At 43.4% G+C, this 24,976-nt stretch overlaps 2 protein-coding genes across 7 annotated transcripts in view; both read right to left on the bottom strand.

Moving 5' to 3' along the window:
* LOC133442112 (NACHT, LRR and PYD domains-containing protein 12-like) overlaps positions 1-24,976 on the bottom strand; it is a 67,966-nt gene that overhangs the window by 24,231 nt on the left and 18,759 nt on the right. For 2 of the 5 annotated variants that reach the window (XM_061720051.1, XM_061720050.1), the window contains exons 1-5: positions 10,167-10,286; positions 4,116-4,302; positions 911-1,030; positions 229-327; positions 33-106 (exon numbers count right to left, since the gene is read on the bottom strand). In XM_061720051.1, coding sequence (XP_061576035.1) covers positions 33-106; positions 229-327; positions 911-1,030; positions 4,116-4,264 — 442 coding nt within the window. In that variant the 5' untranslated portion in view covers positions 4,265-4,302; positions 10,167-10,286. Of the gene's footprint in view, positions 1-32; positions 107-228; positions 328-910; positions 1,031-4,115; positions 4,303-10,166; positions 10,287-13,026; positions 13,582-24,976 lie in introns of those variants that run through there. The other 3 variants (XM_061720047.1, XM_061720048.1, XM_061720049.1) reach the window with 3 other exon arrangements.
* Positions 16,147-23,364, bottom strand: LOC133442109 (uncharacterized). 2 transcript variants are annotated; one of them, XM_061720041.1, is made up of 3 exons: positions 23,291-23,356; positions 22,958-23,213; positions 16,147-21,302 (listed from the first exon to the last, which is right to left on the bottom strand). In XM_061720041.1, exon 3 carries the CDS (start codon positions 21,296-21,298, stop codon positions 16,154-16,156), a length of 5,145 nt encoding a protein of 1,714 aa, XP_061576025.1. In that variant the 5' UTR covers positions 21,299-21,302; positions 22,958-23,213; positions 23,291-23,356; the 3' UTR covers positions 16,147-16,153. The 2 variants fall into 2 exon arrangements, with proteins under 2 accessions (XP_061576025.1, XP_061576024.1); XM_061720040.1 differs by having other exon boundaries at positions 22,958-23,364.

Below are 24,976 nucleotides of genomic sequence, written 5' to 3'. Positions count from 1 at the left end.
CGGCGACTCTTCAGACGGATGGACGGTCTCACCTTGTGGAAATCCTGCTCTGGATCTTTTTCCATGTCCCAGATATTCCGGTGAAGTCGACTGGTCTGAGCTCCGTCTGCAGAACCAGAGTCCACACAGGGTTTATTGGATGTTTCCACGTTCACGAGCAAAATCAAACACAAACAAGTTCTCACGGTATTTGTTGTTTTTTTCTTCCAGAGGACATGGTTTTCTTACTTCATCTGAGCAGGTTCATTGTTGAAGTTGTCAGGTAGATCTTTTGAGACGTCACTCTTCGTAGACCGACACCTGGAAGCTGCAGAATTCACTCCTCTTCTGAAAAACCCAAACATCCTGATCTTCACATCTCACCAGTCAATGATCAACAACTGACTCCTTCTGCACAAACACATTGTAGGAACAAGGCAGGAACCAGGAACCGGGAACTTAACCGGTAACCCCATAGGAGACACATCACACCAAAAACAGCCTGAAATAGACAGACTTTCTTCTGATTGGTCAAGTATTCTCATTTTTTTTTTTCCATCCTTCTCTCATAAACATTTAATGTCCACAATAACTGAACTGAACTATGGGTCAGAAAATCCATCTTTCTACTTTATCTTTCAAATTTTCAAACTGAATAAGTCTTTACAATCTGTCAAACTGCCTTCAAAAACAAAGCAGCATTGCTCTGCAGTTTTTGGGGTTAGGTAGCGGTAGCGGTAGCTTAGCTCAGACTGTGATCAGATCTCAAGATTTGGGTCGATTGCTGCTCGTGTTTTGGTCGGCTCCGTGTCGGTTTTGCCGGTTTTGTGTTTTGTTTGTGGTTTTTGTTGCAGATCTCCAGGGCTTGACGTGAGGCCTCCGTGTGTTCCTGCTTCCTGGATTGGCAGTGGATGTCGTGATCTGATCTTACCTTGTGTCTGAAGGTCCAGGTTCTTTACTGAAGACTATAGGAACATCTTTAGACTGGTCACTCTTCAGAGACAGACAGATGGATCCTGGAGACTCTGGTCTCTGACTGCAGTACCGACCTCTGCAAACACAAATTCACTCAGTCACTCGTGATATTGATGATGACCACTGAAGAAGATCTACACCAGGTTCTCCAGCCCTGGTCCCCGAGAGCCAGTGTCCTGCATGTTTTAATGTTTCCCTGGTTCAGCGTAGACTCATACACGACTGATACAAATGACTGGTACACATGACTGGTACACATGACTGGTACACATGACTGGTACAAATGACTGATACAAATGACTGATACTAATGACTGATACAAATGACTGGTACACATGACTGGTACACATGACTGATACACATGACTGGTACAAATAACTGGTACACATGATTCTCTTCAGTCTGATGTCTTCACCTCTGCCTTAAAGCTCGGGTCCCCCCACTGCTGAATAAACCAACGCTCAACCCTGCCCAGGTTGGAGACTACCGTCCGGTCTCACTGCTCCCGTTCAGGTCTAAACTTCTAGGAAGATTCGTCTTCAGTCGGGTCTGACGGTTCCTTCATGATAAATGTCTGTATGATCCACATCAGTCAGGATGTAGGCAGAACCCACTCAGTTTAACATCAGTCAGGCTGTAGACAGAACCCACTCAGTTTAACATGAGTCAGGCTGTAGACAGAACCCACTCAGTTTAACATCAGTCAGGCTGTAGACAGAACCCACTCAGTTTAACATGAGTCAGGCTGTAGACAGAACCCACTCAGTTTAACATCAGTCAGGCTGTAGACAGAACCCACTCAGTTTAACATCAGTCAGGCTGTAGACAGAACCCACTCAGTTTAACATCAGTCAGGCTGTAGGCAGAACCCACTCAGTTTAACATCAGTCAGGCTGTAGGCAGAACCCACTCAGTTCTCCTTCAGAGAATCATAGCAAGGACGAGTGTCCAGATCACATGATCTGGCAGCAGGGGTGCCCCAGGGATCTGTTCTTATCCCTCTTCTCTTGTCACTGTACACCATCGTACTAATCCTCAGCTGTAATGGCTTCTACTACCACTGCTAGGCCGATGATACCCAGTTTTTTACTTCCCTCCCCACCTGATGACACAGCTGTTTCAAGGCAAATATCAGCATGTCTTTCTGATATCTCTGCATGGATGAAGAACCATCACCTTCAGCTAAATCTGTCCAAGACTGAGCTTGGTTGTCTGCCCAGCCAGTCACTCCTCACCTCCTCAGATAAGTGTGCAGTTGGATAACATCACGCTTGTACCCACGTCTTGTTCCAGGAATCTTGGTGTCATGTTAGACAGCCAGCTGACCTTTAAGGACCATGATGCCCCGGTTTCCTGGTCAGTCCCTATTTTCTCTTTACAACATCAGTAAAATCAGACCCTACCTGAGAGAACACATGGCACTATGCACAACCAGTGAAAGACGCCTGGAGCTTCCACCACAACGTGGTGTGAAATCAGTAGCTTCTCTTCTCCTCCGTTGTTCCCCGATGGTGGAACTACGGATCTACCAAACTCAGTCTGATCTGCAGATCTGGATCTATTTAAGAGCAAGCTAAAGAGTCAGCTCTTAATGGAGCTTTTCTGCATCTAGTAAACTTCTCTGCTCATCAGGATGAGTTAGGACATTTGTCCAGCTCTTAGCATGACTCAGCACCGAAAACGCTGCATTCATTTATGCCAACGTGATATTTTGATGGTGAATTAAAGGCCTAGTTTTGCTGTATAAAGTGAAGGTTGTAGGAGGATAAGGGAACCAAACAAAATCCTATATAAAGTTTTTATGATTTCATTAAATTGTTTAGGAGTTTGAAGGTTTTTTCTTACACTGGTGGTTTTCTCTATATGCAAAGTTATCTCCTATTCACGAGTTCAGCTACAGTTCAGATGTTTTTATCTAGTCGCGAGTCAGCCTCTGTTTATGGCTCGACTGTTTTGTTTAGATGCAGGGTTTAGATAGTTCAGATACATACCGTTGTTAAGTGAAGACAATGGGGAGAAACAGATGTTTTAGCATTGGGGGGTCTTATCTGTGATCTGGGTTGACACCCCAGGTGGGAAGATAATCAAATGAGATGTGGGGCTGAGGGTGAGACATGTTCAGCTGTCTTTCCCTCAGCTGGCTCCACCAATGGGGTTCAGGTAAAAAGGACATCTCCCTTTTAGTATAAATTCAACTGGACTGATCATTCCTCTCCTGCCTACGTGGTTTGAGAGAAGTGCACCTCCGGCCGGAAAAACATTGTGCATTATATAATAAAAGCTTGTATTAACTTTGATTCTATTTCACTGGTTTTCTTATGGTTCACCAGACAAACGAACACTAGGATCTTTCAATTTGGTGACCCTGAGGTGATCTGGCTGTTTCCAGGAGAAGCCTGACTGTGGAATCACGGAAGAGGAGCGCTGGAGAATTCATGCAGACAACCAAATCTGACTAGTCAAATAAGGTAAGCAGAAACCACTTGATGAGTAGAAATTCAAACACATTGGGTTTGTCAAATTAATATTGGTTGTCTGATTGGATTTTTCTCAAGCTCATGAAGATTAAAAATAGATTTTGAGACATTTATTGTTTGTCAAATTTTACATAGACAGGTTTGACTTTTGATGTCTCATGCAGTGTTTAAGTTTTAATTGGAAAAATGTAATTGGATGGGCTCGGTCAGTTGTTTGACTGTTTTAGTTTAGATTGGTAGTCATAGCAAATCCCAGATGGGCTTGGTTATTGCGCGGGTTCGAGTCCCTCAGGTGCAAATCCTGTAAACGCCGTATTTTTCTGTTTTGGTTTTAATATGGGGAGTTAGAAAAGCACTTAAAAATCCAGGTTGAATTCGGTCAGCTGTTTGTAGGTTAGTAGTCGTAGAAATCCAAGTTTTGCTCGGTCAGCAGCACACGTATTTTTATAGCAAAAGTAAAAGTGCAGTTGAAGGTCAGGGACCGTCGGGGTTTAGTTTCATCCTGAACCAAACTCTGGTCTCTGAACCAGCAGGACCTCGTGGTTGAGGAACACAGAAGACTCCGTGGTGGAAAAACAGGAACCAGAAGGAGTAAGTAAGAACTAAAACTTCAAATAAACCACCACGTACAGAAAATATAAAGTCATAATGAGTCATAAAATCAGTTAACAACAGTTGTCTTACTTTGTGTCTGAAGGTCCAGGTTCTTTACTGAAGTCTGGAGGTTCATCATTGGACCGGTCACTCTTCATAGAGACACTGGTGGATCCTGGAGACTCTGGTCTCTCCTCCTCTTCCTCCACACAATCATCCATCTTCTGGACTTCAGTCATTCAGAGACATGAACCACAAACACCCACCATCTTTGAATCTGTAGAAACAAACTTTATTAAAACACCACAAGTCATGAAATACATTCTTTCACCCACTTTTCCTGAATGACTTTGTCAAAACTCCTGAGGTTGAAGAAAGAGGAAGAAAGAGGTTTTTCTGACACTGACGATAAGAGAGAATTAAAACTGAGAGTCGCCTCTAATTTGATTCCAATCTGTGAAGCCGAGTTTTCACCTGGAGAAGAAATGTTCTGTTTCATTAAAAAGTCAAAGAACGAGTGATGAAATCATCCAGGAAACCACTTCTTCACTCATTCACACTAAAGACCAGCCTGAACGCAGTGTTGCGCTAGTTACTGAAAAATAGTAACTTTTTACCGTTACTAGTTACTTCATTAAAAAGTAACTCAGTTAGTAACTCAGTTACTTAGACCACAAAGTAATGTGTAGTAGTAATGTGCAGCCACGCATTGCTTCCCTGGAGCCACAGTCCCGGTGATTCTGGAGAAACTCCCCGCTCTACTACAGTCTGCTCCATCCACCATTGCTCGCGTCATTGTCCACGTGGGATCCAATGATTGCTCCAAACCGCGCTCTGAGCTTTTAAAAAATGATTTTAATGAGCTGTTCACCTTCCTTAAAAACTGTGGGAAGTCCATTTTTATCAGCGGCCCCCTTCCAACGCTGTCTCGGGGAGCAATGCGCTTCAGCAGGCTGCTCTATCTGAGCTCTTGGCTACAGAACACCTGCAGAGCCCTTAACATTGGTTTTATCGACAATTTTAATCTTTTCTGGAATCGTCCCTCGTTTTATAGGCCCGACGGACTTCACCCAAACAGGCTAGGGGGCCGCGTGTTGGCTGCAAACATTCAGCACGCGGTTCTGTCGGCTCCACGGGAGTGACTATTTTCTGGCCACACCCACACTCCCAGCTCGGGCCCGGAGTCTTCTTCTCCACCTGTGGAGCCAGCCGCTCACAGCACTGCCCCCCTCTCCAGCTTCCCCCACAGGTCACAGTCATCATTGCCACCCCCACCAGATAATTCCTAATCCCATAAAACCAGCTACATCTGGCGCCACCAACACACCCGATCCTCAACCAATTCATCCCCTGGTCACCACCCGTTTTCCCCGTCAGATCCACAGACCCACTGGTTTTAACAGAGACAATCTTGTTTTTATCAACCCGGTACGTTGTGGTCGTGAGCGCACGTTCAACACAGACATTAACTTGGCTGTGTTGAACGTGCGCTCTCTTTTAAACAAAACCTTTATTTTAAATGATCTTATTGTACATCATAAACTTGATGGTATTCTTTTAACAGAGACATGGCTTGGCACGGACGCTGCATTTTCCCTCATCCAGGCTTCTCCACCAAATTTTAATTTTTTATTTACTACACGGGGTGTTAGAAAGGGAGGCGGCACAGCTTCAATTTTTAAAAACATATTAGCTACAAAGGAGGTCTCTTTTAACAACCACTCCTCATTTGAACACCTTGCCTTTGTTTTTAGCAGTCCTCCTATTCTTTGTTTAACTGTTTATAGACCACCCCATCACTCCACTGTTTTTATCAGTGAATTTTCAGAGCTTTTATCAGTCATACATACCACTTACAACAGAATTTTAATAACTGGTGATTTTAATCTACACATTGACAATACCTCCGACCCACTGTCGAGAGAATTTTTAAACCTTTTAAACTGCATGGATTTTACCCAACATGTCACACAGCCGACTCACAACAGAGGACACACCCTGGACCTAGTCATAACCTATGGCCTGTCCACCGGTGTGTCCTCTGTTGTCGACCTGGCTGTGTCTGACCATTACTGCGTGTTTTTTAACATCACCAGTCTTAATCATCAGGAAGCCTCGATGAGAACGGTGAGGAAACGCTACCTAACTTCTGAAGTGGCTGCAAATTTTATTGAGATTTTAGAGAGCACTCCTGCTGATGTTTTACCTGCATCATGTGATTTTATTGTTGATAATTTTAACAGGAAACTGGAATCTACGCTGAACTCAGTTGCTCCACTTTTAACAAAAACCATAAAAACTAAGCCTACACCCCCATGGAGAACTGAGGAAGTCAAAAAATCAAAAAGAAAATGCAGGAGTGCTGAGAGAAGGTGGAGAAAAAGTAAACTTACAATACATTATCAAATATTTCGTGAACAACTCAAATCCTACAATAAAACCGTCAAACAGGCAAGGATAGCTAATTTCTCAAAACTCATTACAGACAATAAAAACAATCCTCGATTTCTTTTCTCCACCTTCGATCTTTTAACAAATGTACATTTTAAGAATTCCTCACAACCACCAACAGACAATCTTTGTGAGGATTTTGCAGACCACTTTGGAAGTAAAATTGACAACATTAGGTCCAGTCTTTTACCACATCAAAATGTCATTTTTAACACATCTGGACAGTTGCTTTTATCCGAGGAAACACTGGAGAGTTTTGCCCTGGTTGATGCGAGGACCCTTGGTCGAGTTTTCTCCCAGGTAAACCCAACAACCTGCCTTTTAGATCCTATTCCCACATCACTTTTAAAGACATTTTATGAATTCTTTGAGGAACATATTTTAAATATAGTAAATTACTCTCTTCAGACGGGTGTCTTCCCTGCCGCCTTTAAAATGGCGGTGGTGAAGCCCCTTCTGAAGAAGAGCAATTTAGATCACAGCATTTTTAATAACTACAGACCTGTATCCAACTTACCCTTTTTAAGTAAGATTTTAGAAAAGCTGGTTTTTAACCAAGTAAATTATTTTTTAATAAGAAACAATATTTCAGAGAAATTTCAGTCTGGCTTTAGGATGAACCACAGCACCGAGACAGCCCTTTTAAAGATTTTAAATGACATCAGGTGCAATTTAGATAACCGCAAACTGACAGTCTTGGTTCTACTGGATCTTAGTGCCGCCTTCGATACAGTAGACCATCACATTTTATTAAACAGACTGAAGCACCTGGTGGGCCTCTCTGGTACTGTTTTTAACTGGTTCCGCTCCTATCTCACAGATCGATCTTTCTTTGTAAGTTTGGATACATGTTCCTCCAGAATGCATGAAATTAAGTGTGGGGTCCCCCAAGGGTAAATTTTAGGTCCGCTTCTTTTTAACCTTTACATGCTTCCCTTGGGGGACGTCATCAGGAAACACGGCATCAGCTTCCACAGCTACGCTGACGACACACAGCTGTACATCGCTGTGTCTCCTGATGACACAGGGCCACTTGATGCCCTTTTTAACTGTATTTTAGATATTAAGTCATGGATGGCAGATAATTTCCTACAGCTCAACCAGGACAAAACAGAAGTTTTAGTTATTGGTCCTGAAGGCCAGAGAGAGAAACTTTTACCAAAACTACAAGATTTTAAACCTTCGAAATGTGTAAAGAACCTGGGTGTTATTTTTGACTCTGAGCTCACTTTTATTCCACACATAAAGAATATTACGAAGATAGGTTTTTACCATCTTAAGAATATAGCCAGAGTCCGCCCGTTTCTCTCTCAGGCCAGCACGGAGGTGCTGATGCTTTTATCTCATGTCGTTTAGATTATTGTAATGCCCTGCTCTCTGGTCTTCCTAAAAAGAGTATTAAGAACCTACAACTATTACAGAATTCAGCCGCTCGCGTGCTGACGAGGACCAGAGGGCGGGAGCACATTACACCTGTTTTAAAATCGCTGCATTGGCTCCCCGTCCGCTTCAGGATTGATTTTAAGGTTCTTTTACTGGTTTTTAAATGTCTTAACGGTCTTGGGCCATCTTATTTATCTGATCTGCTTTTACCGTATCAACCCTCACGGACCCTGAGGTCCTCTGGCACCGGCCTTTTAACCATTCCCCGAACCGCGACCAAAACCCACGGTGAGGCTGCATTCAGCCATTATGGCCCTTCTTTATGGAACAGCCTGCCAGAGAACCTCAGGACCGCAGAGAACGTTGATACTTTTAAAAGGAGGCTCAAGACACACCTTTTTAGCTTGGCTTTTATCTGATCACCTTTAATCCATTTGAGTGACTTTGTATTTTATGTTATTTATTATTCATCTTAAATTTTGTATAGATTTTTCTAAAATTTTACACTTTTTAGGCATTTTTTACTTTCTTTTAATCTTTTAGTTTTTAGCTCCAGTGTTTCCTCAGGGGGGTCGTCCACACTGGGAGGTGTGCCTGCTCCGCCTATGGGGGTGTCGTCATGGGGGTCCCTCAGGCCTGGGTAGCTGGGGGAGGGACTCCACCTTCTGTGTGGGGTCTGTCCTGGTCTGTCCAGGTTGGGGGGGTCTCTGTGGCGATGCTCCTTGTGGTCGTGGCCGGTGGAGCCTCTCGGTGTGGACGGCCACCCATAGGTAGTGTTTTCCTCACCTGGATCGTTAGTGCTAAGCCATGTCACCAGTCCACTTATTGTGTGTGTGTGTGTGTGTGGGCGTGTGAGTGTATGCACATGTGTATGAGTGTGAGTGAGGGTGTGTGTATGCGTGGGGGGTGGGGTCGTATGGGATGTTTTAAATTGTACTTTTGATTGTTATTTTATCTCTGTATGTAAAGCACCATGAGTTGCACTTACACTGCATGAGTTGGTGCTATATAAATAAATAAAGTTTAAGTTTAAGTTTACTATGAAAAGTAACTTTTAAGTTACTTTAAATAAAAACATTATCAAATCTCTAGCCTTCATTTCAGCAGGTTCTGTATGGATTTGCATTGTGCATCATGTTCTGCATTCTAAACAGTCTCCCCACTTCTTCACTTCCTGTATCAATAACGTTGGTTGCTTAGCAACAAGCTGAGAACGGCCAATGAGCTTCAGCAGCAGCTCAAGAACCTTTGATGAATCGTTCATTACAGTCTCAGATATAATCCATGGTGTCGGTTTGTAAGAATCTTTTTGCCCAGAATAAAAACGAGCGACAACAACGACCCATAACTATTTTCTTCTCTGGAAAAACTCACCTGCACCGCATGTTTAGGAGAAAAAGACGCTACAGAGTCGGGATGCAGCGGCAGTCAGAGCAGTGGAATACGTGTGAGGCGGTGCTGATCTACGCAATTTGAAGCCTTCTATAATAATTGTAAAAAGAATTTCACTTATCACGGGTTCTTTTTGGAACGTAACCGCTGCGAAAAACGAGGGATTATTATAATAACAATATCTCCACGTTTCGAAACTCGCCTCTCTGGGCTCGCCATGACCGCTCATGTTGTTGAATGCACACACACACACACACACACACACACACACACACACACACACACACACACACACACACACACACACACACACACACACACACACACACACACACACACTATGTTTCCTCTGGTCTCCGCGTGTGGGGAAAAGAAGCTTCACTGTCAGAAATAACGGAGTAACTGACTGTTTGGTAACGGTAATTGTGTTACTGAATTTAAAAAGTAATGCATTAGAGTATTAGTTACCGTAAAACTAACGGCATTGCTGTAACGCGTTACTAAATAACGCGTTAGTCCCAACACTACCTGAACTATACCTGCTCGTGTTCAGTTTTCTACACAAGAACATCAGAGTTTATTCTGGATCCAGTCATGAAGGTGAGTCTGAGATCAGGGGTGCGTTTCCCAAAACCACCGTTGATGACGATGTTCACCACTAACATAGTTGGACCCACGCAGGAACGATACGAGTGTTTCCTGAATCCACAGCTGGAATGATGGAGGGAAGGACGTTGGTACCTACATAGAACCATCACGGTTCAGAGACTCAGCTGTTTCCAAAAACACCGTTCAGACCAACGTTCACAAACACGGTGGTTAAGTTGTTTGGTTGTAACGACAGATCTGGACCTGCGGGAGAAGATTAGTTCCTGGTTGTTACTTTATCAATGATGGAAGTCGTTGTTTTCTTACCTTGTGTCTGAAGTTCCAGGTTCTTTACTGAAGACTATAGGATGCTCTTTAGACCGGTCACTCTTCATAGACAGACAGATGGATCCTGGAGACTCTGGTCTCTGACTGCAGTACCGACCTCTGCAAACACAAATTCACTCAGTCACTCGTGATATTGATGAAGACCACTGAAGAAGATCTACACCAGGTTCTCCAGCCCTGGTCCCCGAGAGCCAGAGTCCTGCATGTTTTAATGTTTCCCTGTTTCAGCACAGCCTCATACACATGACTGATACACATGACTGATACAAATGACTGATACAAATGACTGTTCACAAACACGGTTGTTATGTTGTTTGGTTGTAACGACAGATCTGGACCTGCGGGGAGAAGATTAGTTCCTGGTTGTTACTTTATCAATGATGGAAGTCGTAGTGGACGGCAGGTGGAACCCACCGATGGAAGTTCACCTTTAACATCCAGTCCATCATCCGGTTCACCTGGAAGAACATCAGCTGCTGTTGTGAACCTTTATGAGGTTCCATTTGGACCAGGAATGTTCTTAAACTCATTGTTTGTCTACTGATCATCCAGCTAAGATATTAGTTTGTGTTTCTATCACTTTTAACTGTGTTTTATTGGTAACAAAGCTCTTTAAACCTCAGTAATTGTGGATGTGTGATGTCGGGTGTTGGGAGGAAACGTAGACCAACCTGTGAGTGTGTCATGTGATCAGAGCCAGAATACTCGTTAAACATCCCAGACAGGATTAAAACATGTGATCATATAAATGAGTGAACAAACTTGTGTCATGGTGAGCTACAGTCCTGCTGGAATGTTAGGAGACTGGAAGCTAACACAAATGTTCCTGCTCTTAAAACAACCTCATTCACTGATTATTTCACAAAGATTTGATTGTAAATGGTTCTTCTGTTCCGAGTGGCAGGGAGGGAGGAAATCCAACCCCAAACCCGTGAAGATGAAAGAATCCTGGATCTCTGGAGAACAGCGTGAGCAGCACAATAGAAGACCGAAATGCACAATCTGCATGTTGTTGTGGCAGGATTGTGGAAATGATGTCGGGAAAAAACAACATTAAAGTCGACGTTAAGGTAGACCGGAGGAGAAGCGGCGACGTACACGCCAGCGTCCTCTCACACCTGAGGAAAACCAGCCCCAACTGGTCATGTGACGATAACCATCATTAAATATATAATACAATATCGTAGAGGAATAAAAACCAGACTAAAATGTAGATTACTAAATAAAAACTGCTGAAATGTGTCTTCATTTTCGTTGACCAAAACAAGATGAAAAGTTCTGACAAAAATACCTAATATCCATTTTTTAAGTAGTTTCCTCTGGTTATTCTTTGAACCAGTTTAGTCTTTAGATCTTTGGATCCACTTTCCTACAGAGACGAGGAAAAGAAAACCCAATGTGTCGTTGAAAAAGAAAAAGACGGGGAGAAATGCGGAAAAATAAATCTGTTGTAAACTGAAATGAGAGTCTTCTGTATCTGGAATGAATGTATTCTTGAGTCTATAAAGTAACAATAATAGAATAATAAGATAACCTGTTTGAATTGTAAAATGGGTTTGGCTAAATACAATCTTAGACTAAAACTAGACTTAAATGGACAATTCTGACTAAAATAAGACTAAAATACTCAGACTTTTAGTCGACTGAAACTTGACACAACTAAAAGGAGAATGAACGTGACTAAAATTAATAAAAACTAAAATCCAAAGACTAGACTAAAACTAGAATGGAAGCGTCTGCTAAAACCAAGACTAGTGGTGAGTTGAAGGGTTGGAGCAGCTGAGGTGGAAAACTTCAGAAACTAACGTTAATGAGAGGAAACCTGAGGAAAACATCCTCCATGTGTGCAGCCATCAACATCTGTACAGATGTGTGTGGATGAGGAGTCAGATGTGTGCAGCCATCAACATCTGTACAGATGTGTGTGGATGAGGAGTCAGGACGGGAGGACCGGCTTCACTGAAGCTTCACTCATTACTACCTTTAAAGAATACGACAAAGCTCCCAAATGATTCAATTCTGATCCCAAATCAGATTCCTGAAGCACCGCAAAGTTGTTTTACTACGATCCAACTCAAAAACTGCCCAGTCAAAGTTAACGGTGACTCTGAGGTAACGACGAGTCAAAAGTATCTTAAACAAGTTCAGTTCAGTCAGAATAAACATAAATCTGTGTTTATACATTTAAAATATGTTTGGTATTATTTCTTAAATCTCATTCTTAATTCTTTCATTTACACCTGACTGAGAAAAGGGCTACACGTTAAGTTCATTGGTTTGTTTGTGATAAATCTGTGTTTTCCAGACGGATGGACGTGTGATGTAACTGGAATAAATAAACCTTAAAATCAGCCTGAACATTTCTGTAAACGACGTCTGCAGCTCCTCCTGCTGCAGGATTTATTTACAGTTAAACATTTTCTAAATCAGAGGAAAAGGTCAAAGTTTAATAATAAAGTCCCTGCAGAAGTTTATGGTGTCGATCATAAATGGATTAATCATTAAACCAGGGTTCCTTGAACGCATCACGGAGCCACGTTTATTAACTTGAACCTTCACGGTGTTAAAATGTAAAATATCACATGAAAAATAAAGATATGAAATAAAAACAGCTCAAAAACACAATCAAACCGGAACTACAAACCTTCTTATTCTGTCATCTAATGTTTCTCTCATTACTTTGGTGTTTCCAGGAACGACGGAATACTTTCCAGGAACTAAACTAAGACGTTTTGATGACAGAAGAAACTTCAAAACGTTTCATTAATTGGTTCTTAAACAACTTCTTACAAAATACAGAGTTACTTGTTCCTGCAGTTAATAGGGAGGTTTTACTCACCAGCTGCTCCAACTGCGTCGCAGCTTCATCTGCTGAAATCAGAAGCAATTTAGAAGAGTTAAAGTTTAACACTTTTACTGTCAGAGGGCAAAGTTCAGTCCAGACACGTTTTTATAACATGGAGTTCAGACGGTTCCGACCAAAACACTGGTTTCTGTCACATTTGTGTAAATGTCCTGCAGAATCCACGAGTGAAGCTTCAACCTGCATCAAAGTTTCACGTTTGTGGTTTTAAATCATTTAATCATTTAAATCATTTAAATTAATGTAGCGCTCCCCTTAGTAATCTTAACAATAAGGGCAGGGCTTTTGGGTTCTTATATCGACTATATTTAACCCTGATTAACTCAGTTTTAATGTTAGTTTTGAATCTCTCTTTTTCCAAATTACACACATGAACAGACTTAAACTTAACTGTGAATTCAATTTAAACTCCAGTTTTTAATAAAGATTTTACACCCCTAAGGTATCTATATCTCAGAAATAAACACACCTCTCTCTTAAGGTAAGTAAGTAAACACACCACAAGTATTTTAAGAAAAATCAATTCTCAATTATTTAATTGAAAACTTCTTAATGAAATGGAAAAATAAAAATATGAAGGTTCTTAGGATTTTAAATCTTCACAATAAATCCCTCTTTTAACAAAAACATTTATTTGTCCCTTTTTCCACAGGAAACACAATAAAATGAAATACTCTTTTCTTTCCTTCAAATAAACCCAGTAAATAAAATATTCTCTCGTCTTAGAAAAACACTGTAGCAAACTTTAGTAAATGTAAATGTGGCAGGTTGGGTGTTGCTCTGCCCCACCCCCTCCCACTCAATCGGCATCACCTGTGCTTGATTGTCAATCAGCATCACCTGTTAAGTACTGCGCTCCTGCAGGTCGCATCCTCTCTCTGGCATTGACCTGGAAAGGACCTGTGTCGGCTTGCTCCAGTTTGGCGTGCTCTGTTAGCTTGGTCTTGGCATGATTAGTGTGTGGTTGTTCACAAGTGTTGGCCGTGTCAGTTGGGTTGCAGCTGGAGGAGGTGTGGTGTCCCCCCTCTCTGCTGTTTTGCAGACTGGGACTGGATCTAGAGTGTTAAAGCTCTCTTTATCGCTGTGGAATCTGCAGAAGTTTTCTCTCCTCCTGCGCTCCTAGGATCCACTGCACAGCTTATTGCTGACCATCACAGCCATCCAAGTCAAACCTCCGCGGCCTCCAGCCTTGGTGCAGCCGCTTCGTCTTCACTCGTGTCTTCTACGCCATTGTTTTTAATTCTGGTTGCGGCTCTCCACGCACCATAAGACTGAAGCCCCACCGCAATTGTTGTGTTGTTTCTTTGTTTGTTGGTTTATTTCTTTTTGTTTGTTTTTGGTTAATTATTAATTTGCTTTCTGGTTCCTCCTTGGGCCAGCTGTTTAAAGCAATTTTGTTTGTTTTTCTTTTTTTTTTAGTCACATCTGGTTATGTTGTTTAGTTTTTGGTTACATTTTTGATTTTGTTATTTAGCTAGGGGTTGCCACCCATAGCTGAGTTAGTATTTAAGTATTTCTGTTTTACCTTAAAACAATTAATTTGTATTCTTTATGTTGGTCTGCATGTGGGTGTGAATGTTGTGAGTGTTTTAGAATAGGCTATTTTAAATATTTGTATAATCCAACCCTTGAGTGTCACTTCCCCTAATTTTGTTTCTTTTCCCCCTGGACAGGAGCTGGGTAGTGCGTGGCAGACTCCCTGGTGGTGGTCCCCATCTCACATCCCTTAAGTTGCTGTGGCACGTGGTGGTTTGGTTTGTAGTGTTGTGTGTTTTAAGTTTCTTTAATCTGTCCGCCTCCCTGAGTTTGGCCCTGCTCCCCTTTTTTTGTTTATTTTCCCCTTAAACTACTGTGGTTTTAGCAGACACTCGGGTTGAAAAGAACATGTTCATTTTAAACTATTGTTAAATAAAAGTAATTTATATATCTTTGGAAGTCCGTCTCATGTACTCTTTTAACTTAGTGTAACGAATCTGTGTGACCTCATAGTAGACCGAGTCGAGTTTATTTCCTGGGGTGCAATTCCCCAGGTGGCGTTGTTGGACAACTTCCCCCTCTGCACTACGTCTCGCCACATAAACAAACCTTTTTTTACCTCAAAAGGAGTAATGCAGAACTTTAAGTTCCCACAACTTAATATAAGTGCAAAATGTGAACCCACAAACCTTATAAACACAAAGCCGGCACTCTTATTAGCTTATTGAAAATAAACCCCGGGGTACCCCTTTAATGTTTTTGTTGCAGGCCTGAATGTAGCTTGGGATCGTGGAAACCATAAACACAGTGGTTGCTTCACCCAGCCGGGCACAGAAAAATAAAAAGGTACCTTACTGGTCAGGACTGTATCCTCCTGCCCACTGGCTGAAGGCTGAAGAACAGGTGATTGCAAGAGAAAATCCAGCCCGAGGAAACCAAAGACCCGTCACTGCCCAAGTTGCGGTGCTCACGCCTCGTCTGCAGCTCCACGATCTGTCCCCACAGTCACGGACGCAACAGTTGGCGGGCTGCCAACTAGTCCGGTCCTGTGAGCCACTAGCTTCTGCTTTAGCCGCCAGCCTCCCGACGTCTTCACCTGCGGAGTAGTTCACTCACACACATATGGAAGTCACTCTCAAGTCCTCTGGAGCGTCTGGATTAAACACCTCCACGAACCTGGTCACTCACGTCTGCTCAGCAGTCTCTTTTCGTTCCTGCTTTTTCCTTAAGGCTCCTCGTGTGCCTTCTCCTTGCTTAATCAGTCCTCCTCTGCTCATTGTCCCTCCTGGACAAACACCTGAGAAGTTACGTTCCGGCCAATCCACAATTAACCCCTTAAATGCCATACATCTTGTTTTTACAAATAAATCATAGTTCAAATAAAACATTAAACATATAATATATATATTTAAATTGCTTTTAACCTTTTATACATTTTAATGAATTTAAACCTTTTTACTCACACTTTTTTATATACTTTGATGAAATGACAATTAATATCACGTTACATTTTTAACCGGGTTACACCCTCCCCCTTCTAAAAGTCTTTGATGTCCTCATCAAACCCTAATGAACTTCTAGTACTGTAACAAGAAACTAGTGAAAAGGGCGCATAACCTCGTTTAACTTAACTCTTGCCAATCTTAATGACAACTCCTCTATGTACAATAGTGAGAGGCTGATCTGTAGCTCTACCAGGCTCGTCATAAGTTAACCTGATGACTGGTTTTATTTTTCTTTTTGGACGGTTTTCAGGTTTGCTACTCTCTTTTGTCTTAGTGACAGTCTCTGGGTGCTTATCGTAGCAAGGGTTATCAGACTCTGGATCACTTTCTTCCTCTGAATCTTGATCACCATCCTCTTCTCTCACACCATCGGGTTCCTCTTCCACACTTTCCTCCTCCGACAAACTGTCTCCAGCAGGATTTCCATCTGACGGTGAAGAAGAATCAGCATCATCCTGGATGAGGTGTGACTGTACAGCCGTTTGTCTTTCTCTTTCCAGGATTTCTTTCAGGTAAGTACTGTATGGTTTTTCAGATCCATAATACTCCATTTCTGAAGATGAATCCATGCTCTCTTGCATCTCTTGAAGATCTTCCTGTACTTCAGGTAAGACTTTCTTTGATCTCTTTTGTGTCTCAGATCTTGTTTTTGTTCTTGTCTTGACATGTGACTTGTCCTCCACATCCACTGTCGGCATTCTTACAAACTGTCCAATTGGAAGGAGGTGATCACGATGGAGAGTTTTGACTCCTCCTCTTCCATCTTCCGGTTTCACTTTGTACACTGGAAGGTTGGGCATCTTTCCTAACACCACGTAAGGGATAGAACTCCAACGACTTTCCAGTTTGTGTTTTCCTTTCAAACCCAAGTTCCTGAGTAACACTCTGTCACCGATCTCCAGGGTTTGAAATCCAACTCTTTTGTCATAGGACCTTTTGTTCCTCTGATGTGTCTTGTAGGCTGTGTCAGCAGCAAGTTTGTAAGCCCTCTCCAAGTCATCTTTCAGCTTGGCTACATAGCGAGAATGGCAACCAGGAGTTTCGCCATCAGGAGAGGTTCCAAAACACAAGTCTATGGGAAGTCTTGCTTCTCGGCCAAACATCAAGAAATAGGGTGAATACCCTGTAGCGTCACATTTGGTGCTGTTGTATGCATGAACCAGGTAACCAACATGTTTGCTCCACTGTTTCTTCTTCTCACAACCCAGGGTTCCCAGCATGGAAAGAAGAGTTCTATTGAATCTTTCTGGCTGTGGATCTCCTTGCGGGTGGTAAGGAGTAGTCCGGGATTTCCGGATTCCCATCATCTTCAGAAGCTCTTTGATCAAATGACTTTCAAAGTCTCTCCCTTGATCCGAGTGGATTCTTGCTGGCAGACCATAATGCAGGAAGTACTTGTCCACCAGAATCTTCGCCACTGTTTGCGCCTTCTGATTTCGGGAAGGGAACGCCTGTGCATAACGGGTGAAATGATCCGTCACCACCAGAACATTTCCGATGCCTGTAGAATCTGGTTCCATTGAAAGAAAATCAATGCACACGAGGTCCATTGGTCCACTGCTTGTAATGTGATGCAAAGGTGCTGCCCTATGACAAGGGGTCTTTCGCGTAACACATGCTCCACAGTTCTTTATGTACTGCTCAACGTCGTTTGCAAGCTTCGGCCAAAAGAATCGGCTCCTCAACAAGTCTGTGGTTCTTTCAATACCCAGGTGTCCTAGATCATCGTGTGTGGCTTTCAACACCAGTTCTTTGAACCCACTTGGCAAGACAAGTTGAGTTAGTTCTGCTCCAGAGGGCCGCTTGCTTAGACGATGTAGTAGCCCGTCCTTCATCATTAGCTTTCCCATCTCTTTCTTGAGACGGAAACTTTCTAGACTGGATCCATTTCCTTCAGGCCATTTTCCATTTTTAACAGCTTGAATGGCATGTCGGATGGCTACATCATCCTCTTGAGCTTCTCTCAGCTCCTGCTGAGACATCTGCTCCAAGGACTTCAACTCTAGGTGAGTCGGGAATGCAAAAACATCAGGCACACATTCAGAAGAAACTCCCAACTGATCTATATAACTTGGTGGACTGCCCACAGTACCAGGGATCCAGATTCGCTTGCAGATGGATCTCACACCGGACTGTGGTATGGTGGTCCATTCCTCGGAAGTCTCATCAGGCATGTTCCTGGAGAGCAGGTCTGCGTCTATGTTGTGTTTGCCTGGTCGGTACTGAACATCAAAGTCGTAGGTGGATAAGGCTGAGAGCCATCGGTGCCCCACCGCACTAAGCTTGGCGGTCGTCAGCACATACGTAAGCGGGTTGTTGTCCGTACGTATTGTGAATCTGACCCCATACAAATAATCATGGAATTTATCCACAACCGCCCACTTAAGGGCCAGGAACTCCAGCTGGTGAACGGGATAGTTCCTCTCAGATGTCTTCAGCTTCCGGCTAGCGAAGGCAACTGGCCTCAGACCCTCGCTGTGCTCCTGATATAGGACGGCGCCAAGCCCTTTGAAGCTGGCGTCTACATGCAGGACGTATGACTTGTTGGGATCCGCAAAGGCCAACACTGGTGCATGGGTAAGGCAGTGGATAATTTTGTGGAAAGCCTCTGTGCAGGACTGGTCCCATCGCTCACCAAACGGCTCAGACTGTTTGAGGTAAGTCTTTGTGTTGTCTTTCTCAGGTTTCTTACTCCTCTGGGTCGGAGCATAACCCTTTGTGAGCTCTGACAATGGCCTGACGATAGCCGCGTAATTGGCAATGAAACGGCGATAATATCCGCAAAATCCTAAAAAGGATTGAAGAGCCTTCAGGTGCGTAGGCTGTGGCCACGTGGTAACTGCCTCTATCTTGGAGGGGTCAGGCAATACTCCATCTGCCGAGACAATGTGTCCAAGGTACTTTACCTTTGGGAGACAGAACTGGCATTTGTCGAACGAGATTTTTAATCCAACCTCTGCCAGGCGATCCAGAACTTTAAGAAGCCTCTCTTCATGCTCTTCTAAAGTTCGGCCAAATACAATCAGGTCGCCGAGGTAAACAAGGACTTCCAGCAGATTCATGTCACCCACAGCTTTCTCCATTAATCTCTGGAATGTGGCTGGGGCTCCAGTTATCCCCTGCGGCATCCTTTCGAACTGAAAGAACCCCAGTGGACAGATGAATGCCGTCTTCTCCTTATCCTCCTCAGCCATGGCAATCTGGTAATAACCGCTCCGCAGATCAAGAACGGAGAACCACTTGCTCCCGGTCATCGAATCCAAGACATCATCGATGCAGGGTGTTGTGTACTGGTCGGGGATTGTTCGGCTGTTCAACAATCTGTAATCGATACACATTCTCACAGCTCCAGTCTTTTTGCGAACAATCACGATTGGGGATGCATAGGGACTACGAGACTCTTTGATGATCCCTGCACGCAACAGTTCCTGGAGGTGCTTTCTCACGTCTTCCAGGTCAGCTGGGGCCAGGCGACGCGAGCGCTCCCTGAATGGCCGTGGATCTGACATCCGGATCATGTGCTCTACTCCCTTCGCCAATCCAACATCCCATTCATGAAGCGAGAACACCTGAGACCTTGTGGATAGCTTCTGACGGAGTCTCTGTTTCCACTCCTCTGAGACAGGCGAGTCTCCAAAGTTAATCAGGTTTGGATCAAACTCGATGTCAACAGTCTTGGATGGAGAGAGGTGAGTAACTGCATCCGTCAGATACATGTGCCCAATAACTGTTCCCACTGGTATGACTGTCTCTGACATGGACTCATTTTGGACCAAGATTCTGAACTGGCTGACATTCACGTCTTCGCTGGGCACCACCATTGGCTGAAGTAGCACACCAGCCGGGAGTGGCGTGAGGGGAGATGAGTCCACCATCAGGATCTGTTTGTCGACTTGGTGTTTGTACTCGACTTTACAGACTGCACTACAGTCACCACCAGGGGGCAGCGTCAGGGGGCCAGGACCTTGCCACAACACACAGCCGATGTCACCTTTCTCTTCCAAGGCTGTGGTTGTGTTTGTCGAGGTTTGATTAATGTCTCTGTAACACCGTATCCCCAGTGTCTGTGTGATGTCAATGCCGTTGTCTTTACTTTGTTGTACAAGACGTCGAATGTGACTGGCATTGGTCCCAACAATAACAGGAGTCTGGTCTGCAGTTCGGGGCTGGGGGCAGATAAGAGCGAGAATAGTCACTGTCTGGTCGGCACCTGCAACCTTTGCTGGATATTCAACGTCGACCACCACGTATCCACGGTAGGGATAACTGCCCTCGGATTCACTTAATCCCCACAGAGCTAAACCAGACACAGGGCGTATGGGAACATCTGACAGGTAAGTTTGGTACCAAGACTCGAAAATGATGGTGACCTGTGAGCCACTATCAAACAAGGCGTCACAGTCATGTCCATTTATTTTCACAGGTACGATGCTAGGTGGACCAATCAAGCCTTCAGGGATGCCATCCGGCTCAGATGAGGTAACTGCACTTTTCTTGACCCCACAGTTTACTTCACTGGGGGCGGAACCGCTAGACCGCTGTTCGTCTTTTGTCATCTTTAAAGCGTGAATTAGCTTTCTAATAACCTTGGCTTGGTTTTCAGGGTTGTGGCACTTGGTGGCAAAATGTCCGCTCTCACCACACCTGTAGCAGAAATTCTCCTCTGACTTTTTCGGTGTCCCTTTGGGTGAGTTGGAGAACGATTTGGAAGCCTCCATGGTCGAAACTGCAGCATCCTGCTCAGACATCTTGTTACTAGTTTTCTGCTTTAATCTTTTCAACTGTTTTTTCAAAGCAGCCAGCTCAGCGTCTTGCCGGTTCTCAGGGCCAGGCGGTGCATTGACAGGTGTAGCCTCTCTGTAATCCTCTTTGACAGGAGTGTATTGGGTCACCACTGATGCAACCATTGATTTCAGTTCTTTTATTTCCGCCTTTAAACTCTGAATCTCTGCTTGCCTTGTATCCACTTCTGGGTTAGCATGCACTTGGTGTACTGAGGCGCTGAGCTTCTTTCTAGAAGTTTCATACTCTTCTTCAGCACGAATCTCAGTCAAAAGCTGTAGAAAGCTTGGGGGCGCAGCCTTCCTTTCTCTCAAACGCAGCTGAATCAACATCAGGTCTGAAGCGATAGCACCTCTTAGCAGTTGCTCCAGACGGGCTCGATCCATGCAGCTGGCAGGAAGACCACCTCGTTGGATGACCTTGGCTAGAGACCTTTCCAGGCGTCGAAGGAAATCTGACAGTTTCTCTCCTTTTTGCTGCTGCATCAATCTGAAAGCAAAGTAGAGATCATCACCAGACTCAGCACTTCCAAAAGCACTCTCAAGGGCTTCCAGACACTCTTTTGGGCTGGCATCAGAATGTGTGTGTCGCACTGCTTTCACAATTTCTAGTGCAGGTCCCTTTAAACTTCCCATGAGTCTGCGTCTTTTTTCTCTGTCAGAGCATTCTGTCTCCTCCACCATAAGCGATGCTTGTTCTAACCAATGGTCAAATATTTCCTCACCTGGCGGCGTTGGTAGGGCTCCTGAGAACGTGCGTAGTCGACCATAACTCCCTCCATCAGCTGGTTTAGTTGTCTTATCCAACAAATCTCCAACAGCACGAAGGATAGATTCAGTGGAGTCAGTGGGCGGGGGTGTGCTGAGGAATAGTGATTTAAGATCCTCCATAGTTTTACCTTCAGCTTGCAGCAACCCTCCCAGTTTACTGTTAAACTCTTCAGCAGCTGCCTGTGCCTTTCCTATGATGATAACAGGCCACGCCTTTCCACCATCAATTGGTATAACTTCAAGAGGAGCACTCTCTTCATCCACAACCTGTCTACTCTCGCACAAAACCATCCGTTGGTTTAGTCTTGCACTGAAGTTTCTCCCACGGACACGCACTCGTCCAAAAGACTTGATAGTTTCCAGTGTTTCTTCAATTTCACTGACCTCCACTTCTTCTGGGACGATGGTCATAAGCGCATATGTCTCATCCAAACCCTCACCACGGCACCAGCGCTTTAACTCTGACACTAGTTCTGTTCTTTCCATGGTAAAGCTTTTTTTAAGTTAGGTTAAAACTTTACTTAGTTACTTCACCTTTAAAGCTTTAACTCCCTTTTTATTTTAAACCGAGAAATTCAAAACAATCCCAGCGGTGCCTCCATTTTATGTAGCGCTCCCCTTAGTAATCTTAACAATAAGGGCAGGGCTTTTGGGTTCTTATATCGACTATATTTAACCCTGATTAACTCAGTTTTAATGTTAGTTTTGAATCTCTCTTTTTCCAAATTACACACATGAACAGACTTAAACTTAACTGTGAATTCAATTTAAACTCCAGTTTTTAATAAAGATTTTACACCCCTAAGGTATCTATATCTCAGAAATAAACACACCTCTCTCTTAAGGTAAGTAAGTAAACACACCACAAGTATTTTAAGAAAAATCAATTCTCAATTATTTAATTGAAAACTTCTTAATGAAATGGAAAAATAAAAATATGAAGGTTCTTAGGATTTTAAATCTTCACAATAAATCCCTCTTTTAACAAAAACACTTATTTGTCCCTTTTTCCACAGGAAACACAATAAAATGAAATACTCTTTTCTTTCCTTCAAATAAACACAGTAAATAAAATATTCTCTCGTCTTAGAAAAACACTGTAGCAAACTTTAGTAAATGTAAACAAACCTTTTTTTACCTCAAAAGGAGTAATGCAGAACTTTAAGTTCCCACAACTTAATATAAGTGCAAAATGTGAACCCACAAACCTTATAAACACAAAGCCGGCACTCTTATTAGCTTATTGAAAATAAACCCCGGGGTACCCCTTTAATGTTTTTGTTGCAGGCCTGAATGTAGCTTGGGATCGTGGAAACCATAAACACAGTGGTTGCTTCACCCAGCCGGGCACAGAAAAATAAAAAGGTACCTTACTGGTCAGGACTGTATCCTCCTGCCCACTGGCTGAAGGCTGAAGAACAGGTGATTGCAAGAGAAAATCCAGCCCGAGGAAACCAAAGACCCGTCACTGCCCAAGTTGCGGTGCTCACGCCTCGTCTGCAGCTCCACGATCTGTCCCCACAGTCACGGACGCAACAGTTGGCGGGCTGCCAACTAGTCCGGTCCTGTGAGCCACTAGCTTCTGCTTTAGCCGCCAGCCTCCCGACGTCTTCACCTGCGGAGTAGTTCACTCACACACATATGGAAGTCACTCTCAAGTCCTCTGGAGCGTCTGGATTAAACACCTCCACGAACCTGGTCACTCACGTCTGCTCAGCAGTCTCTTTTCGTTCCTGCTTTTTCCTTAAGGCTCCTCGTGTGCCTTCTCCTTGCTTAATCAGTCCTCCTCTCTCATTGTCCCTCCTGGACAAACACCTGAGAAGTTACGTTCCGGCCAATCCACAATTAACCCCTTAAATGCCATACATCTTGTTTTTACAAATAAATCATATTCAAATAAAACATTAAACATATAATATATATATTTAAATTGCTTTTAACCTTTTATACATTTTAATGAATTTAAACCTTTTTACTCACACTTTTTTATATACTTTGATGAAATGACAATTAATATCACGTTACATTTTTAACCGGGTTACATTAAGAATAAGATTTAAGTAACAATACAAAAAAATCAAACATGTTTTAATGTTGATGTATTTATCATTGATCAATATAATTTGTTTGAATTAAGAAATCAGTGAATGAATAAAACTACAATATAACTAACTTTGTTCTGAAAAACCTTAACATGACACAGAAACAGAGATTTTAGAAGACAGAATGATAAATATGTGAACTCTGTGTGGAGGGTTCAGGTTTGAAAACATGTTAAAAAATTATTTCATGAAAATTAACACAAGATATAAAGTAGTTTATATAAAAACACATTTATTAACATGAAAAATAAAGATTTTATTCTCATGAGCTCGATCTTGATAAAATTATAGTGTCAAAACTTGTTTTACATTACAACATTTAGATTGGTGAAAGTCTAACCAGCAAACAGCTGATTTTAAGAACCGCTCATTTCTACTTCATACGTCTCCTAAACCTGTCGGTTCATTTAGATTTTGACGATGGATCTAGTCAATAACGGTTTAAAACACTTGTTTTCGCAACGTTTATTAAAGCGTGTTGCAACCCTGAAGGATTTTACAACAACACTTTTGCTGCACCTTTGGACAGACGTCCTCCTGCAGTCGCTCAGTTAGTACCTGCGGCTCAACCTGCACCTGCACCTGCACCTGCACCTGCACTTGCAGCTGCATCTGCGTCTGCGTCTGCGTCTGTGTGTATAAAGTTTGCTGTAAATCAGAGAATCTTTAACTTTTTTTCCTCCAGGGACGAGGGGGTACCTGTCAGCCAGCGTGGCCGAGGACGACGCACCATTCCCGGACACAAAAGTACTAAGTGCCACGTCCGACAAAGTTCTTCCAGAAAGTGGTTCAGAGCATGTTTCAGAGCATTTGGAACACAATGAAAGAGGTTTGTAGTAAAGTGTAAATAAAATTGTATTGGCTATATCTGGTGAACCGTGAGGTCCTGGAAGCCTATACCCCGGATTTAACATCATCCTATAGGTGCCTATACGTGTATAAAGTTTGGTTTAAATCGGAGTATCTTCGACTTTTTTCCTCCAGGGACGAGGGGGCACCTGTCAGCCAGCGAGGCCGAGGACGGCGCACCATTCCCGGACACAAATCCGCCGAAGACCCCCGGGTTCGGCCGGTGAGCTGGGTGTTTGAGCATGGAGTCCAGGGGGTCTTTGGGACGGTGGAGGAGACCGAGAGACCCCGGACCAGCTGGACCAGAGACTCGCGGGGAGGCCCGCCAGGATCGCGGGGCTTAGATCCGCTGTCAAGTGGCGCGGCCACGTCTCTGTAAGCGACGTGGAACCGGAACGAGAGATCCCGGAAACGGAGGACCGGAGGCTGGCGGGGAGGAGAG

Source organism: Cololabis saira, chromosome 4 (genome assembly GCF_033807715.1).
Source record: "Cololabis saira isolate AMF1-May2022 chromosome 4, fColSai1.1, whole genome shotgun sequence".
Taxonomy (NCBI): Eukaryota; Metazoa; Chordata; class Actinopteri; order Beloniformes; family Belonidae; genus Cololabis; species Cololabis saira.
Note: the sequence above shows the minus strand (reverse complement) of the source record. Positions and strands in the feature narration are given on the sequence as shown.